The following is a 20,139-nucleotide window of genomic DNA, read 5'->3' on the forward strand; positions in this document are numbered from 1 at the left end:
CGTGTTGAGGTGGAAATTTTTGAGTTTTGATTTATGGCAATTGCTCCTTGTCCTGTTGCTGGGCACCACTGAAAAGAACCCTCTTGACACCTATCTTTGAAATATTAATATGCATTGATGAGACTCCCTGTCAGTCTTCTCCAGGCTAAATGGGCCTAGCTACCAGAGTCTCTCCTCGTAAGAGAGATGCTCCAGATCCCTAATCATCTTTGTTGTGTCCCCTGGACCCTCTCCAGTAGTTTTTCTTGCACTGATGAGCCCAGAATGGACTCAGCACTCCAGATGTGGCCTCACCAAGGCCGAATAGAGGGAGAAGATCACCTACTGGCCACACTTCGCGATGCATCCCAGGATACCATTGGCCCTCCTGACCGCGAGGCCACACTTGCCGGCTCTTGATTAACTCGTCACCCACCAAGGTTCCCACACCGTGCGGAGCCGCCGGCCGCGGTGGCGGGGCGGCCGCAGGGGGCGGGTCTCAGCGGCAGGAGAGGCGCCGCCTCCCCGCCCGCCCGGCACTGCGGGCCCGAGTGCGAGGAGGAGCAGCGGCGGCGCGGTGCTCCGGCGGGCGGGCGGAGGTGAGCGGCGCTGGGGCGGGACGGGCCCCATCCCCGCCGTGCGCTCCTCGGCGCAGCCGCCGCCCGCGGGGCTCTCCCTGCTGCCCAGCGCTGCGGCTGCCCCCGTCTCCGGGCAGGCTCTGGCGGTGCCGGCGAACCACGGAGCGGTGCGGCCCGGCCTCGGGCAGCCGCGGGGGCGCTCCGGTACCTGGCGGGGCCGGCCAGCCCCCGCCCCGCGGCGGGCGGGCCCGGCAGCGCCGGCCCGGCTCTGCCCGTCACGGGCGGTGTTGTCGTTGCAGCTGGATATGCCGGCCCGGACCGGGGCCCCGCCGAGCTGCTCCGGGCTGGATCTCCGCACCGCGCTGCCAGCCCGCCCGGGGGGCAGCGGCCCGCGCCCGGCCTCCCGCCTGCCCCGCGCCTCGGCCCGCGCCCCGTAAGTGCCCGCCCGAGCGCGAGGTCACGGATGCAGCGGTTCGGTTTTCTCCTCCCCTAGTTATTTTTCCAGGAGCAGTTCCTCACATGTGTCCCCATCTGTCTGACATAGCTCTGTGATGTTCTCTTAGCTCGTTTAAGCATATGTTAAATCTATGTTACTTCTATTTTTATAACCCTGAAATCAGTTAGTTCGTAAAAGAAGGTTAGTTTTGTTGAAATCTGTTCCTGAGCAACCCACCTCAGCTGCTTTTTATCATCTGCTTCCCATTTATTTACTGATTGATTGCACAATAACGATGAAAAATCTGTCCAGGTGCTGAAGTTAGGCTAACAAGTCTTTGTTTTCCTTAGTCGTCATCCCTTCTTTTAGCAATATGTGCTAGTCTGCCTGTCATGTCGTCTGCTAAGTTCTGAAGATGCCACTTTGGTCAGCATTTTAAGCATCAAGGGCTGATTTCACAAGTGTCTGCTGACTTGAGAATCTTTATCTTATCTTTAACTTTATCCTTTACTCTTAACTCACCTTTTCCACTTTGACCTCTCGGTCTCTCTCCCGATAGAAGGAATTTCTGTAAATACCAATTCACAGTTAACTTTTTTGCTAAGGACTGAAATAAAGAAGACACGTAATAATTCGTCCTACTTTGTATAACCCGTTCCTTTTCCTCTGAAGTTAAAAACCTTGCCTTCTGTCTTTTGTCTTTTTATTGTATTCATGGAACTTTTACTTGTTGCCATTTATGTTCTTGACTAGTTACAAACTCCTCTACCATCCTTATTCTGATTTTACCCCTACATGATAGCACTGTCTCTTTGTCTTTTTATAGTGCCCCTTAGCCACGTACACAATTTCTTTATTTTTTTAAATCTTGTGTGATTTTTCACTTCAGGAAAGCTCTCCTATTGGAGTAAAGAGTCTTATACGCTCTTGCCTCTGAATTGCAGTTGTGCATTTAATATAGTCTGTTTCAGTAACTGCTGGCTCTCTGCTCTTGTACCTCTCTTAGATTACTTGTCTAAAAGTCATGTCAGCCTGTTCCCGGAGGGTTTTTATGAAGTCTGTTAGTTTGATTCAGTTACTCACATCGTATTTTCCTTAGAACAGGCAGTGAGAAACATTGGCCAGCAGGCCAAATTCAGCTCACCAGAGCAATTAATCATGTCCAAGTCCTGTGTCCCCACTCTCCCCAGGATCCTTTGGACTAAAACTGAAAGTAGGCTGCAGCATGGTTAAATGGAAAGCCTATTTCCTTATGGTGGTTCCTTTTCAACATCAAAGTTTTGCAGAATATTCTGGTTACGTGGTATGAACTGCACTATCACATGGCGAAAGCATACATGTTCTGTCATATCCAGTTACATCTCTTATCTCATTATATATTCTCATTATGTTCCTGGGTGCAAACCCATCCTGATACAGGAAATACTGGTAATTTGGTCATGTGTTAAATATGCTTTAGGTCACATGGTAAGGAAAAAGTCAATGCTTTTCTGAGTGCATGCATAAAAATCTTTGTGTTCTGCCTCTGCCAGAAGGATTCACTGTTAGAATATTTTCTTAGAAACTATCTTAGTGGTCACTTTCACATATTGCATTCTGTCTTCAACTTCTCAGTCTAGTTTCAGTGAGTTTGTATCTTTTACTCAAAGCTGAAATGAAAAGTACCTATTCTTCTAGTAGCTTCCTCTAATTTCTGAAACACAAAGCTGCCTTTAATTGTGGGAGGTTGTTCACCACACATGCTGTATTAGTAGCCAATGGCTGCTTAATATTACTCACTGATTATTAATTACCATCATATCAGCTCTTAGATGGTGGCTCAGGATGAGGTTCTGTGTGGGCTGTTGTTCATTGTTCTCAAGACAGCAACCTTCTTTTTGCTACTTCTTAGCCTGCCTCTCCTCATTGATTCCTTAATTTTCAGAATTTATTCCTGTTCTACAATTATATTGGCTTAGCCTGCAAGACTTTGGTAATAGGATGGGGAGGAGTGCTGTCGGGGTGGTTTCTGTGAGAAGCTGCAGGACTCTTACCCTGTGTCTAATGGGGTCAGTGTCAGCTGGACCATGGCTGGCCAGGGCCCAGCTCATCAGCAATGGTGGCAGCACCTCTTGGGTAACATAGGTTAGACAAGAAGGGGGAAAAAAGTAATTGCAGCTGCAGAAGAGAGGGTGAGACCATGTGAGAAAAACAACTTCCATAGACATCAACAACATGGACACTAAAGCCATTGAAGAGGAAGGAGGAGGAGGTGCCCTAAGCACTGGATTAGACATTCCCCTGCAGTCTGTAGTGCAGCCCGTGAGGTTCATGGTATAGCTGAGATCCAGCTGCAACTGTAGCCTGTGGGAAGGACTCACACTGAAGTATGTAGGGGACTCTCCTGTGGGAGGAAACTCATGCTGGTGCGGGAGAAAGGCTTCTCTCCCTGAGGAGGAAGCAGCAGCAGAAACAGCATGCGATGAACTGACCATAACATCTATTCCCTGTCTCCCTGTGCTGCAGAGGGGGAGGAAGCAGAGAATTGGGAATAAAGTTGAGCCTAGGAAGAAGCTTACTGGGGTGAGGGGACGGTGTTTCTTCAGGATTTATTTTACTTCTCATTATCCTGCTCTGATTTTGATTGGTAATAGTCAGTTAATTTTCCCAAGTATGGTTTGCCTCTGGTGGTAATTGGTGAGAGATCTCTCCCTGCCCTTAACTCATGAGCCTTTTGTGATATTTTCTCTCCTCAGCCCAGCTGAGGAGAGGAGTGATAGAGCAGCACCTTTTTGGACACCTGGCCTTCAACCAGGGTAAACCCCCCACAATGATGCAGAACCACCTAGGTCATAACACTGGTTTTGTGTGAAGATGTCCCTCCTGAGGGTTGTTTTGTTGGTTTTTAATGTCTTTGTTAGAGCTTTATTGCAGTTCTTTGACCAAGGATACAGCAGTATTTTTTTTTTTTCAGCTTCTGTTCTTATTCAAAACACCCCTTACTACACTGAATTTGAGTCCTAAAATTATCTTCCCTTTTGTTATTGCGTGAAAGCTGTCTCTTCCTGCCATTAGCTTTTTATGGAAGGCTGTCCCATGTGTTTGTCTCCAGGATTTATCTTACTTGCCTGGATAGAAAATTGTGTTAAGCATATTTATGACTCATGGCCTTGAATCCTTTACCCTTGCATCCACAGTTAATCCTTGCCAGACCAAGCAGCCTGACCTAGAAATGTCATTAGTGATACCATGACTAGGTCTTGATAAATTTCTTTGGTTTTGCCATTGGATCCACATGGGCAGCCCATTTTCCAGGCTGACAGGTGAGTATGTCAGATGGATGTTTGTCATGGCGTTATGACATTTGCAGCTTTGAGACTTTTCCATCTTTTCCTTCATGGCCAGGAGAGGATATCGCAGTAATAACCTGCATAAACTTTTAATGGAATTCAGCTTCCGTGTACTCACTGATCTCATTCTGATCACAGGCCAGTGCTCTCTACAGTCTACTGTTTTCCAATTTTCTTTGCATGTTTCTACTCATTATTCTACAGACCATTAGTTTCAGGAGTACAAAGTTAACTTGTGGTCCGGTGTTCCAGGGCAGTGGAAGGTAAGAAATAGGAGAAGATGAAAAAACTGTTGTTTACTTAAGTAACTGTATTATTGTAGTACTTAAAATACTTTATGTTTCTTGTTTCTCCTTCTATTGGTGACATACTGCAAGACAAAACTGATTAGCACTTACTTAAGGAGAAAATATAATATGAAACTTAGAGCCTAAGATTTTGCTTCCATAGGTGTTAATAGATTTTGAGGTCTCATAAAATTATATAATGCTGATTTTTTCCTTCTGTTGTTTTTTTTCCTTTTTCTTCTCTTTCCTTTTTTTTCCCTAAAGAAATCACTGTAGGTTTGGTGTCTTTGAAGTATGGAATCAATCTCTATGATGGGGAGTCCCAAGAACCTTAATGAAACTTTTCTACCAAATGTTGCCAATGGCATCAAGGATGCCAGTAAGGTCACAATAGGCATCATTGGAAGTGGAGACTTCGCTAAGTCATTGACAATCAGACTTATCAGATGTGGGTACCACGTGGTCATAGGGAGCAGAAACCCTAAACATGCTGCTGACTTCTTTCCCCATGTGGTTGATGTCACTCACCATGAAGATGCAGTAGCTAAAACAAACATCATTTTTGTAGCTATACACAGAGAGCATTACACCTCTTTGTGGGATCTCAAACATTTACTTGCTGGTAAAATTCTGATTGATGTCAGCAATAATACAAGAGTAGACCAATATCCAGACTCCAATGCAGAGTATTTGGCATCACTTTTTCCTGATTCCCTAATTGTCAAAGGATTCAATGTCGTTTCAGCTTGGTCACTGCAGTTAGGACCAAAGGATGCCAGCAGACAGGTAAATGCTTTTATTTATATTAATTTAACTTATTTGTAAAATGAAAGTGACAGGAACTGAATGTAACAGCCAGAACTCATGAGATTTAAATTCCCTGACTTAACATGCCTAAAATGTTGGACATTTAGCTTATAATTTAGTAGCCAATAAAACCTTCAGAGTTTGGTTCATCTCACTGTAAGACAAATTAAGTGGTCCAGTTTTTTCCCCTTATTGGCTGTTTTTCTTTAAAGATTGCAGAGGAAATGTGCATAGTAGCTTAGAGTAAACACCTGGAGTTTTCTTTAAAGACTGCAAAGAAAATGTGGACACTACGTTAGAATAAACACCACTTACCTTTCAGTGACTACAGACAGAGGAGAGGAGTTTAATGTTGGGTCTTAATGTTTCCCTTGGGACATAAGTTGATGTGTTTCCCTATGCTTTATACAAGGGTAGAGGCAGTCTTTCCCAATGCATTTTAGTGGTAGAATTGGGGTGAACTATTGAAAGAGATGCACAAAAATCTCAGGTCCCGATCACAGAGCTCGAGAATCAGCTGTTCTAAAAATGGATGTGTTCAGTGTAGCAGCACAGTGATTAAAATAAATTTTCTAGCTTTTTGAGTGCCCCAAAATCATAAATATGAGGGAACAGAAGGAAACACATATGTTTCTAAGTGATCATTCATTTGATCCAGCACTGCCTGTGAACATCATGTTCAAAGTCCTTCCCAGTATGTTCTGCAAGTCCATCCTGCATATAGAAAATGCACCTTCATAATTTTCATGTTTTGCTGAAGTGATACCAAGGATTTAAGCCTATGCAAGCATCCAGTCCTTCATAGGTTTATGAAATCTGAGAAATACATAAGAAATAACTAATATAACATGACTTCTGGAGACTAAATTGAGTTTTCTGGCACTTCAGGTAGATTTAAATGGAATGGAATTTATATGGAATTAGCATAATTTGAAAAATAACTTCACCATACTTCTTTTATCCCCTTTCAGAATAGCACTACACTAAAAGTAATTCACTTCAGTCAGAACAGATTATATGTCCTTCAATGCAGATGATCATCAAACAGTGTTGGACAAACTATAGCCCACTGTAAATTTTAACAGAACCTTGAAGTACTTTATAGCCATACACTTGTTTCACTGTATAATAAACTGGCCCTTAGAACAAGTTCTTATTTGGCTGCTAATTTTTGTCTTTTCTGTTGAATGCTCAAATGTGAAATCTGTGGAAATCTGGGTTGTGAAATTAAGCTGAAATTGTTACCCATGGAGAGATTACAGTGTTCGCTGCTTCTCATTCTGTGTATGCTATAGTTCTTTAAAGGTCATCATTCAAGATTCTTGTGTTTTTGAGGGATTTGGGATTTTCTGAAATGCTTTTAGCTGTTGCTGGAGTTAATCCAGTCCTGTAGACATTTCAGTATGCCAGGTTTCAGTGTACAGATTACCAAGACAGGTCCCATTACTAAATCCTAGAAAAAGCCAATTTTGTTTTGATTACTCTGTTGATAAATCAATGTGCGTATTTGCACTTTGGCTAGATTTTTATGTGATTTTATTGTCATACTGATGATACAAGCTTGGATAAAGGATATAGTTTTAGCGGTTGTGTCATAATTTTGATTTGGAAGCCCTTAAGGTTTTCAATGGGTTTTGCTGGTTTTTTAACTTTGAGTGTCTTTCTCTGACTACAGATAATTCCCTTGACTTTCCCAACAGGTCTATATATGCAGTAACAATGTTCAGGCTCGCCATCAAGTTATTGAGCTTGCCCGTCAGCTTGGTTTCATTCCTATTGATTTGGGGGCATTGTCATCTTCAAGGGAGATTGAAAACCTGCCTCTGCGACTGTTCACCCTGTGGAAGGGGCCTGTAGTGATTGCCATTAGTCTGGCAACATTTTTCTTCATCTATTCCTTTGTCAGAGATATCATCCATCCGTACATGAGAAATCAGCAGAGTGACTTTTACAAGATTCCCATTGAGATTGTGAACAAGACTCTGCCAATTGTTGCTATCACTTTGCTTTCTCTAGTATATTTATCAGGACTTATTGCAGCTGCTTATCAGCTTTACTATGGCACGAAGTATCGGCGATTTCCTCCTTGGCTGGACAACTGGCTCCAGTGTCGAAAGCAGCTTGGCCTGCTGAGTTTTTTCTTTGCAACAGTGCACGTGGTGTACAGCCTCTGCTTGCCTATGAGGAGATCAGAGCGGTACTTGTTCCTCAACATGGCATATCAACAAGTAAGACAATCTTTAGTTCAATAAATGCCTTGGCTGGGTACATAAAGCTCCTGAATGCAGTTATTGGGTTTTCCTTAATCTGTTCTACTGCTTTTGGCACAAAATGTTATGGGTTATCTTATGCATAGGTTGTGCCAATTAAGAAATATCTGTGCATTTTGCTCACCTTGTGGGTCAATCTGCAGTCAAGTTTGTGTGATAAGGGGAATCAAGGACACGTCCTACTGAAATTCCTGATAGCAATATACACAAGAAGAATGTAGGATAAGAGCAACAGCAGGAAAATTCTGAGCTAGGTTCTTTTCTGTGTATACTTAACACATGGGGGGAAGTATGTATATCATAAGTGCATTTACAAATATTAAAAGTGTAAGGGCAGATACTGTAATCTTGCTTACAGATACTTCTGTGTTCCAAAAAGAAGATGCTGATATTTTGTAACATTTTGGACCAATGCTAAAAATATGTTATTCTCTTAAAATTCTGTGGATATCATCAGTTGCAGGCAATAGAAATTGACTCATAGTTTCCAGGAAGAATTGATCTTGCATAACCCTGTAACATTCTCCTACAAATCTGTCATCCTCTAGAAGAGGGTCTGATCCTGCAGTCAGTGAGACAGCTTATTGTAACCTTTGAAGAGGCAGAAAAGCAGCAGTGCAGAAAAATGGCATTGTCATTCACCACATAAAATGTGTAGGAAAGAGTTGTGATAAAACAGAAAGAAAAAGCAAATAAGGAAATAAAATGAAATGTAACAAATGAACAGGGAGTGTCACAAAGTCTGAAAGAGCTCGCATCAAAAACTGAACTTAGGAGAAAGGAGGGGCAGAACTGTAATAGGCAGCAAGAAACGGTAATTCACACTTAAAATTAGTAATACTAAAAGATTCACTGGTACTTTTACTAAGAAATTATCTTCGTTTTGATGATACTGTAAAACACTAACTTGCTAATATTTGCTAAAGGTGCACCTTTTTCAAGACATGTCATATTGCAATAGTTCAGCTGGAAGTGAAAAAAAAAAAATTGAATATCTAAGTTTCTTAGTTGTTTCTTTTTTCTGGTAAAGCTCTCCAGTGAGAACCATATTGGAAAAATGTGATGTCAATAGTAAAAGAGAGAAACAAGCTTGGACTCAGCATAGAAAAGCTGGAGGAAATGATGCTAAACTACTTCTAAATGTAACAAACTAAAAAGAAATTGCAGGTTTATCCAACTTACGTTACAGAATTTAAGTTTGCAGAGTCTGAAGAACACAGCTCCTTTTTTACAGTGTATAAGAATGTGCAGAATTACCTGATTTTGTAACAATATTGTTGTAAATGGTATATAATGTTACATTTTCTTTTAGCATCTCATCTAAATTTCCTTGTTGAACATATTTTTAATCTAGCAAGAGCCAATACCAGCAGTAAGGAAATAGCTGTTTTTTTCCAAGGAATGAGGAAACCTCTGAAATATTTGACCCCATTTTATAGTTGTCCTATGACTGTGAACTTTTAAGTCAGCAAAATAACTTCTGTTGGTATTTTTAATATTCTTTAGAATAAAGTTCTTCCGTTCTACTATTTCATCAGGTTCATGCAAATGTTGAAAATTCTTGGAATGAGGAAGAAGTGTGGCGAATTGAAATGTATATCTCTTTTGGAATAATGAGTCTTGGATTGCTTTCTTTGCTGGCAGTAACTTCCATCCCTTCAGTAAACAGTGCCTTAAACTGGAGGGAGTTCAGTTTTATTCAGGTATGTTACTTTTTTAATAAGGGAGTTTTGGTGTTAACAAGATCTTGATCACGATCTTGATCAAGATCATAAACAAAAGCTCATTGCAATGTGACAAGAGCCTTTTTTCCCTTTGTCTCTAGAAATTCAATAAAAACAGAAATTACTCAGCAAATATGTTACCATGAAAGTACATTAAGCATTTCATGAGTGTTAGAACAGAACTTTTTGTTTTACACTTCTTGATCTTAAATAACCAACATAGCTAAGACCAAATAGTCACCAATATTTTCCTTTTCTTTTCTTAGAATGTCTTGCTAAATTCAAATTAGATAAATTTGGACAAACCTGCTAAATGCATTGATACTGAGTAGATACTTGTATAGGTAGATGCACACAGCTATTAAAATTCAAGACTTAATTTGCCCTGCAGGATTTTTATTGCACAGCCCTCTGACAGCCATGGTGCCACTGAATAAGTTTTACTTCCTGTCTGCTGTGGGACTTGACACAGCTCTCAACTGCATTATTCCTATTAGCTGAAAATTCCCATTAGTAAAATATGGAGCTTTGCTTATTAAGATCAGAGGCTTTTCAAGCCCTGGCACACCATATGCTGCCTTCCATCCTCAGGTAAATACCTAGAACATGCAAATCTAACCAGTATAAAATACTGAGAAATACAGGCTTTAATGAACAGCTTAATGCTTGCTCCTACACATAATTGCCAGTAGTTTTAGGAAGCAGTCAGGTATAAAAAGTTCTACTAGCATTCAGGTGAAAATTCCTCTGTGTGCACAGTTTTGGGGTTTGTTACATTTTGTTTTCTGATTTTGGCTTTAGTATTGTAGTCTTAGCTCAGTCTTTTCTGATTAACATTTTTTTTCAGCTTGGCCTAATAATGCTGAATTCTGAGTCCTGTTCACTTCAGAGTGTGATCACTGACTTTAAAGTTCAGGGCTTGGGTTGCGCTTCATAATTTTCAGACATTTTAAAGAGAGTGTTGGGGAACACTTGAATGGCTGTAGTTATTTCAGGACTGTCTGTAATGTCTTCCCTTCCCTTATGATTTCCATTACTGGAAAACTGCAGGTAGACCTACAGAAAGTTTGCTGAAAAGTTTTTAAAAGTGGAGTTACCCTGACAGAACTGTTTATTGATGGTCATGGCTTTGAGCCTTCAGAGAGACTAAATACTCAAGTGTATTGTTACAACATCTCTGCCATCTGGAGTTCTCTATGTGGGGACAATAGTGCTGCTGTTGGGTGATATAAACCTTTAGTGCAAGAGGGAAGAATATGTGTTCACTAGTGAGTGACATGATGCCTTTATCCAGTAATAACTTCCAGCTACAAACACAGCATTTTTGTCTTATTTTTCCTTACTCATTTTTCCAAATTTTAGGCTTGTGTGACTGAGTCAAAACCCACACAATAATCACTGCATATTTACTGCAGTTATTACCACTGTAAATTAAGTAAAAATAGTTCCAAATATAAATACTTAAGAACTTTAATATCCCATCTGTCAGTATTTTGAGGAATTTGGGAATAAGTTGTTTGCTGTGGATGTATGTTACAGTTCATACTGCATTATGAGCAGCAGATAACTGATCTTGGTAATGAACTATGATTATTTGCAACTCTTAGTCACAAAAGTATTGAACTACTAAAAATTTCCTTAAAGTTAATGAGCATTTAGTTTGGTATTAATTCTCAGGATGTAGGTTATTTTTCATTTAGTTACTTGTCAAAAAAGTCTTCTTGCTTTCTTCAATCAAAAAACAGACTTTCAGTGATTGCTTACTAGAGTAAAGGGAGTCTGTATTTCTGTGTAAGTTTCACTGTCCCCAGTATGCAAGGAGTACAGGTAAAATATTATAATACTTACTCTTTTATATTTTTCTTCTACTGAAGTGCAGTGCAATGAAGGAAAATTGAACTTAAATTTCTCATTCTTCTTTAAGTCATGAGAAAAACAATGGAACTACTAACCTATCATCCCATTGCTGCTTTTCTTTTCAGCTGGGAAAAGCAGTATGTCTCTAGCTTTAGTCCTGTATCTCAGATGATTTGCCACAATAGCTGCTGAACTTGTTTCACATCTGACAGACAAAGAATCAGGCAGTTAGCACACTCAGACAGTGTCCCAGCTCAGCACTTCACACAGCAAACAACACATTCTTGCTTGCCATCTTACTAAATAGTTTCATCAAAATAAGAGTCTGGCTTCTTCTAAATAGTTTTACCACTACAACATACTCAGTCTTGAGTCCTACTAGGAAAATCTGAGGTTATTAAAATGTACAGTATAGACTAGCCTTATCCCAGTAGATCAAGCCCTAATCTCCCCAACCTACAGCAATTCAAACAATCTTTGAACACAGCCTTCCTAATATACTCTAAATAAACACCAGTTGTCAATATGTTTACACAGAAGTCATTGCTGTTGCTGGTATCCCAAATTATTTTGGAGATGCCTCCATCTTACCTAGCCTGGTTTCAAACACAGGTGTCAGCAGCCCCAAAAGTTCCAGCCTGCTTCATCGAGGGAAAAGGACTTGGAGAGGACAAGCAGTGCAGGCACCGCTCCTTCACTCATAGTATGCATATGAACAAAGTGAGATATGGAAAGGTTTTAGTAGTGCAAAAGGAAATTACTGTGTCAGTCCTAGAAGAAGCTAAGAGACCAGCAGAAAACAGGAATTGCTACAATACAGAGCTGACCACTGTACAAAACAAAGGTCTGATTACTTCATTATTATTTGGAGAGAAACACTCATAATATTCAGATAGAGGAACCACAGAATGAGACAGTGATGAAGAATTTTCTCAGTAGGAGATCCTAGATGATTGAAACTTAGTGAGAAAGTTTGCAGTCACCTTAACATAATTTAGAGCTTAAGTTTACTGAGAAAAGCAGCAGGAAAGAAAGCTGTGGCTGATAAACCAATGCAGCAGTTTTTTTAAATGCCACTTCAGTATTTTTCTTTTTCTCATCTAAATATATTTGGATAAGGAGGAAAGGAAGACATGGGCAAGAAATACAAAAGAATTGGTATTTTCTCAGAGCAGGCAGAATAAACAGCTTAAACCAACTTATTGTAAAAAGAACGAAAGACATTTATTGAAACCAGTGCTTGAGTGTTCACATAAAGTACAAGGAAATGGAGAATGTTGTCAGCAAACTATGCCTTCAGTTTAGTGAGGAAAGTTAAACTGTAAATATATGACGTAAACATAAATGAATGCTGCTTTTGTTTTCCAGTCTAAGACTTCAAGTCCAGAACCCATCCTTTAAAGTGGCAATAGACAGAACAGACTGGTGTTGAAAGCTGAGCATCATGTTTTTTAGCAAAAAAACAACACAAATCTGCCATTTGAGTGGTAGGAAGCTGACTTTTTTTTTATATTCCTTTTCTCTGCTAGCACAATCCTAAAACTTTTAGGAGGTAGCATGAGTAAAATATTTCTCATGCATACACTTTGAGGAAAGGCTGCCCTGCCTTGGTTCTCCCACAAGAATAGGATATCTTTTCCTGACAGTAAAGATGACTGAGGTCTGAGTATTGAGCAAATTTATGGGTATGATTCCAGTCAGGAGTTACTACACAGTTTTTAAGTTTAGCAATAGCCTGTTACACAGAGAATCTGAAGTATATCTTGCATAAATGTAGAATTTAGAAAATATCTTTTATATATAAATTATATCAATTGCTTGGAACTACTCGACCATTGCAAATGTAGAAATTCCTGAAGCAGATTTGCCCCACAGAACATTTTTGTCTCAAATACATAACACCTTGTTGGTAACATTTTAGGGGTTTTTCTCCTTCATCTTTCCCGCTCCTCAAACTTGTTAGTTCCTTTCTCAAACAATACCCGTTTGTCCAGTTTATCAGTAGCCTTGCCTGGGAATCTCCTGTATCGGCCAAAAGCTGACTTTGATCAGGAAAGAAAAGAAACAAAACAGGGAGGACTTAGAGAAAAGCTAAAAGATTTGGGAGTCCATAGGAAATGTGCTAATCTATTACTCAGCTTCCAGGAAGCACAGTATTAGGGAAGATAAGGAAGCAAAGCAGCCAAAGATATTCTTCCACTATTCCCGGCAGCCATCCTAAAGCCCAGGCAGAGGATTGCTGAGAAATACAGCTGATGTTGCTGCTCACTGCACTGTTCAATGTGAATTTGCCAGTGAAGAAACAGTACTGCTTCTTGCTGCTTTCAGAAGTCCTCTGCTCTTAAAGGAATTAACATCTGGAGCCTGGTAATGGTAATTAAATGCCCAGCTGAAGAACATAGCATTAGTAACTGACAGAAGCTATAGCAATGTCTTTGTTAGTCTTTTGGGTGTGTGGTTGAAATTGCAGTACACACTAGCACATGCTCTACCAACACTTCAGAGAAGCATATGGCAGCTCTTCACAGGGCAAAAGAAGAGAACTTAATAAAAGTGCATCGTATATTTTTCTTGTCTTTTTGCTGTTAGTTTAAAGTATACTGATGTACTTCTTAATTTCCATTTTGACCATGGGATAGAGAGAAATATATAGATGTCTCAAAACTAGAGCTGGCAAATTGAATTAAAATAAGCACTAAAATAAAAATAATTGGAAATGACTGTATCATATTTCCCTTCTGTTTCTTCTTTCAAGAATTTTTGTATTTCTCATCAGTAATCCTGATGAAGCAATGAGGGATATGATTCACTTGTGCCCTTCTCCCTGCTAGCACTGAACAATGAATTCAGGACAGTCATACCACAAAAATCTGCAGTAACATATTAAAACATCAGGTTTGATGGTATTGTTTGGTGTTCAAATTTCTTACCAGAACTTCCGTTCAGATACCACATATGCTGTTTTCATATCCTCAAGTGTTTGTCTAAATGTTCTGTTTACTATGGGATATTTTGAGAGCAAATTGTTTTTTAAGAAAAAGTATGCAGCATATCTAAAGATTCACAAAATGGCTCTGAAACCACTGGCAAAAAGATACATAAATATTGGAAAGTCAAAAAACATGTACCAATCCCGAGAAATCAACAGAAACATTTTCCTTTTATACCATTATACCTGTGAATCCTTGCAAATAGTATTAGCTCAGACATTCTTCTTGCCTTAGAGACTGCTTAATCTTGAAGTAGAAGGAATTAATTCTTTCACTGTGTGTTATAGACCCTTAGGCTGCATTTTTCTTTGCTTGTCTGTTTGCTGGAATTAGACCATACCTTGGTAGCCAGTTACCTTTCTTAATGCTCGTTCTCTGTTTCAATGATTTTCTGCAAATATTTCTCAGCCAAGTTAATCATTACATCAATTTTGGCCAGAAACAGTTTTTCTTCATTTGATTACCACCAGAAGTCAGAGCATAGTGGTCTTCTTTTATCATGGTTTGGAAAAGTTAACAATGCTTTGTCAAATCTACGAAGCATTACAGCTACAGGATCCTTAAAAAGGCAGATTCACAGAAGTGGTGAGTGACCCCTATTATCATCACCACCTGCAAGCTCTAGATTTATGTGCTGAGAGATTCTTCCTCTGCAGGCTGCTGTGGGAACCTTCTTTTTTACCTTTTATCCAGCACTGCCTGTTTATGGTAAACTGCACCATTGCTTTGTGCTATTATGCCCAAGCCCTGCAGTTCAGATATTCCCATTAACCAGTCAGTGACAACTGATGGAGAAGGTAAGGGCTGGTTTATGCTAACATCAGAAAAGTGGATGTAGGCTCTTGTGAGGCAGAAGTAAGCTCAGAGTGATAAAAATATGCGAGTTTAGGCCCAAATCTTTTCCAACGCAATTGCATTGTTCTGTAATAAGGAACCTTGGAAGCAATCTAGCCTCATAGTTAAGAAATAGGAAACTTAATTTCCAATCACAATGGATGTTGTTCTAGTAACTATACTGGATTTGTTCCTTATTGGCATCTCTATCCTGAAGTTGGCTTCCATTACTTAGAATTTGGGCAGGCATCATTTCAGCTGTGACTAAGGCCTGTAGATGTTACCAGAGATACTCTGTAAATCAGTGTTCAGTTCTGTGAATTTCAGAATGTGAACTTAAAACCATATATTGCTAATTTAATGTAGTTAATAGGTAAGAGATTTTAACTTGATGTCTAATAGAAATGTTAAAATAGTGCAAACAATGTATTAGAGATGTCAGGTGAAGGACCAAATGCTATTATATTTTTTTTCCTGTTTTCTCTTTCTTCAGTCTACACTTGGATACATTGCTCTGCTTATAAGTACTTTCCATGTACTGATTTATGGATGGAAGAGAGCTTTTGAAGAAGAGTATTACAGATTTTATACACCACCAAATTTTGTTCTTGCCCTTGTTCTGCCTTGCATTGTAATTCTTGGCAAGATTGTGTTACTTTTGCCATGTGTAAGTAGGAAACTGAGGAGAATTCGAAGAGGATGGGAGAAAAGCCATGTTATAGAAGAAGTAAGCGGATCTGTTCCTCATCTCTCCCCAGAAAGAATAACTGTAATGTGATGTTATTTGTTAACACCGGTGTACATGTTTGGGCTTTGGGGTTTTTGTCATAAATTTGCATTTTTAGGAGTTTAGTTAAGTAGGAGTCTTTGTAAAGTCTCTTGCTTGACATATAGTACAAGATGTTAACCAAACTATGAGAAGTTTATATCTAGAAGACTACTACTTCTGATAGCTAGAAAAATATTTCTGTTTTGGATTACAGAGAGCAGATGATTACGAAATAAAATTGTCTTAATGTTCCTTTTCACAATTATATCACAATAGTATTTTATTAGAACCAAGCTTTACAGATATTTTTTTGACTTGGAGCATATGTGTCAGAGTGCTGTTTATTAATATGACATTTTCTGGGCAGTGTTTCTTCTATTAAAACTACATTTCTGGGTTAATAAGTTCAAAATATAAAGTAAATTATTTAGGAAATAATCAGGGTTTATTTGTAATAATCACAGAATCACAGATGGTTTGAGTTGGAAGGGACCTTAAAGATCAGTAAGTTCCAATGCCCCTGTCATGGGCCTTGACACCTTTCATTAGACCAAATTGCTCAAAGCCCCATCCAGCCTGGCCTTGAACATTTCCAGGGATGGGGCATCCACAGCTTCTCTGGGCAACCTGTTCCACTGCCTCACTACCCTCACAGAATCTTTTCCTAATATCTAATCTAAACCTATGTTTTTTCAGTTTGGAGCCATTCTCCTCATCCTGTCACTACATGCTCTTGTAAAAAGTCCCTCTCCATCTTTCATGAAGATTTTCTTCAGGTACTGGAAAGCTGCAATTAGGTCACCCCTAAGCCATCCCTTCCAGGCTGCACAAACCAAATTCTCTCTGCCTTTCCTCACAGGAGAGGTTCCCCAGCCCTCTGATCACCTCGGTGCCCTGCTCTGGGCTCGCTCCAACAGCTCCATGTCCTTCCTGAGCTGGGCACCCCAGAGCTGGGTGCTGTGTTCCAGGTGGGATCTCTCTCACCAGAGCAGAGCAGAGGGGCGGAATCCCCTCCCCTGCCCTGCTGCCCACGCTGCTTTTGGTGCAGCCCAGGACACCTTTGGCTTTCTGGGCTGGGAGTGCCCATGGCCAGGTCATGTCCAGCCTCTCATCCACCAGCACCCCCAGGTCCTTCTGGGCAGGGCTGCTCCACATCCCTGCATCCCCCAGCTTGTGTGGATACTGGGGTCACCCCAGCCCAGGGGCAGCACTTGTACTCAGTCAAGTGTATTGCACATGTACTGTATATTTATTTGTGTGTGATTTTACACCATTCCATGATTTGAATATGCAAACCCAATTTCAGTTATGGTGTGATTGTACATCTTGTAAGCAAAGGGTATTGTACTAATACCCTCTTCTTTTTTTTCAAAGTATTATGTAGGATTTTTAGACATTTGGCATCTCTTTTTTTTCATAAATCGTATAATTAAGATTCAAAACAGTGATGCACATTTATAGAAAGATGTGTGCAAACTAGTTTTTGATTTTTCAGTGATTTTGAAATATGAGGAAATATTTTGAAACAAAAAGAAAAGCTGAGAATTCAGCAACAATCAATGTCCATTTTCACTGTGAAGCTTCCAATATATTGGAAGCATCACAATACTCATGTTATCTGTGTCTACACTGGAGTTTCAGTTATTATATATGAATTTCCCAGAATGTGTCTTAAATTCTTAGGATCTTTTTGTGCAAATACAATCTTCTATTTTTATATAAAGGTCTAACTTTTACAACAAGTGACTCTGGGATATGTCTGAAGTTTTGAGAAACCAAATTATTATTCTTGTACTTAAAAATCTCTACACCTTGAGTTTGCATTTCCTGTTGAATTCTAAATAATGTTCATAATTACTTATTACTACTGCTATGTCAGTAGTAATTACTCTTCTCTAACAAAACAACTAAACTCGACTCATACCTTCAGGCTGCTGCTGCTTAATTAGCAAAACTTCTATTTCAGTGAATCAGATTGTGGATTTGGTCCTAATTTTCTTGTATTAAATTATATTTTTCTTATCTCTATTTGCCATGTTTAAAATCTCTGATTTTCTTAGCTGAACCTTCTCTTATTTTTTATTACTTTGTAAGAATTTGTCCTATCATGCATTAGGAATCTACATAATTAACCTTGAATTTATCCTTAAATATCACTGGTCCTGTAAATCTCATTATCTCTGCTTGTAATGAAATGAACAGCTTCACAGAAAAAGAAGATTCTAGAATCAAACTCTGCCCCAAGTTATGCCAACCTAAGCCTAAAGAATTTGTGTTACTTGTTCTTAATTTAATTTCAAATTCAAAATATTTACAACAATTTTATTTTTAGTCTAGTATCCAAATTCCCCAAACTTGCACATCAAGCCTGTGTATATTCTGGGTTTGTTACAAAATGAGAGATAGTTGAACTTCCTTTAATTTTAAGCATGTTTAAATCTAGAGATGAGAAATAAAATACTTTCATGATGTTTTTTCAGAATTAGAGCATTTTTATATGTCTTTAGACATGTTTTGTGTTGAATGAGAGGCCAATGGATTCTTCTTGAAAATGGAGGTTTGTGAATACATTTTCTGAAAAAAACAACTATGTTATGTGTGTCAGCAGATATTTGATACTTCTTTTAGTTCACAAATACACAATTTCAAGTAGTTGGGAGAGCTCAAATTTATCCTCCTTTCAAAGCCTTGGCGATGGAGTCAATTGGAAGGAAAATAATTAATTTTATTTCATCATTTTTGGAAAAATAAATTGTAATAACAGCTACAATTGGTCAGGCTAAGGCCTTTGAGACTTGTCTCCAGTAGCTGACAAGTGGCATTTGCTTCCAAAAAGAAAGCAAGTGTCCAGTGATTTTTTTTCTAACATAACTTCTCAGCCACTTGGAAATCAGTAATTTCGGATTTATTTGAGACAGGTGCTGCCTCTGGATTGCTGTATTTAATACCTATGTTCTCCAAAAATTTATCAAACGTTTTAGAAATTTCAAACTTTCCTATTTTTTAACAGAAAAATAAGGAAGAAAAAAAGGTTCAAAAAAACCCAATTGAATAAATAAAAAAAGTTTGCATTCTTTCTTTTCCCAAAGCCAAATAAGTTTGTTTCAGGGTATTTATTTTATTGTTCCTCCTCCAATATGCAGCTATTTCAATGATACTGGTGGTGATACACAAGTACAATAATTTTTTATCAAACATTCTAGACATTAAGTGAAAAGCTGTTATTGCTGGAGACAGGCAGGAGCCTAAACTACTACAAATGAGATTTTCACATAAAAGTGAAGAACAAGTAACAATTACAACTTGTAATTTAACTTTGTAATTGCATTCCAAAAAGTGTATATGTCTTACAAAGCTTGCAGAATTGAATGTCCTGGACTGAACGTTCCTGAACGTTCCTATTTCATTATTGCAGCATGAAACCACACAAGGTTGAAGCATTGTGCTTCATTCCTTTAAATAAAATTAACTTTAAAAATCTTAGAACACATCAAATCTTGGAGAATTTTAATGGGATAAATACCACTTTACTTTCTACCCCAGTCTTGGACATGAAACCTAATTAAAATTACTAGAATGGGCTGGTATAACTGAGGGTAGAATATCAAACCTCTGAACAGATTTAGGCAGAAAGTATTACTGTTGACAATCTGACTACATTTGAAAATTAAATATGCTGCTATTATTTTACAGTAATTTTACATTCCTGTAGAATATGTAATTAACATTTATGTTCCCTAGAGTTATTTATTTTGATGCAATAGTGATAATGCAGAACTATGATACTATACTAACTGGAAATTACTATCAAAGTCCACAGATACTGTACAGTCATGCATCCACTGACAGTATATACATAAATGTATTGGCCCTCTTTCCTATGCAAAAAGTTTCTTTGTTATTAAATTTCTTTAACAATGATTAAACTGTTAGATTTTAAACTGCCAAAGATGTCTGGAGAGAATAATGATGAGTCATTCCTATTTTCAAACTGTGTGTAGAAAATTAAAAATGTGTTTTAATTTTATATGTTACTTGAAAGGTTGAAATATTGAAGTATTAATAAATAGACAATATTTTTAGATCAACTATATGAAGGCATTTTATGAAATATTTGTGCTACAAAAATTACATATGGTTTCCTGTTAGGCCATGTATTTACTTCTGACTGGACTAGCATGTTGACTTGTGATTTAATATTTTATGGTGTTCTTTAAGGACCAATTCACTCTAACAAGACACTGTTAAGCCTGAAGGTAAACAACGCTCATACATTTAG

The 20,139-nt window shown here is 38.8% G+C and overlaps 1 protein-coding gene across 2 annotated transcripts; it reads left to right on the top strand.

Annotated features, from left to right (window-relative positions):
- The first annotated feature begins 486 nt into the window (after positions 1 to 486).
- STEAP2 (STEAP2 metalloreductase) lies at positions 487 to 17,210 on the top strand. 2 transcript variants are annotated; one of them, XM_058833654.1, is made up of 5 exons: positions 487 to 578; positions 4,874 to 5,395; positions 7,117 to 7,644; positions 9,225 to 9,389; positions 15,585 to 17,210. In XM_058833654.1, the coding sequence occupies exons 2-5, from the start codon at positions 4,904 to 4,906 to the stop codon at positions 15,867 to 15,869; spliced, it is 1,470 nt and encodes a 489-aa protein (XP_058689637.1). In that variant the 5' UTR covers positions 487 to 578; positions 4,874 to 4,903; the 3' UTR covers positions 15,870 to 17,210. The 2 variants fall into 2 exon arrangements, with proteins under 2 accessions (XP_058689637.1, XP_058689636.1); XM_058833653.1 differs by lacking the exon at positions 487 to 578 and adding an exon at positions 856 to 990.
- Positions 17,211 to 20,139: the final 2,929 nt, after the last annotated feature.

Source organism: Poecile atricapillus, chromosome 2 (genome assembly GCF_030490865.1).
Source record: "Poecile atricapillus isolate bPoeAtr1 chromosome 2, bPoeAtr1.hap1, whole genome shotgun sequence".
NCBI lineage: Eukaryota > Metazoa > Chordata > Aves > Passeriformes > Paridae > Poecile > Poecile atricapillus.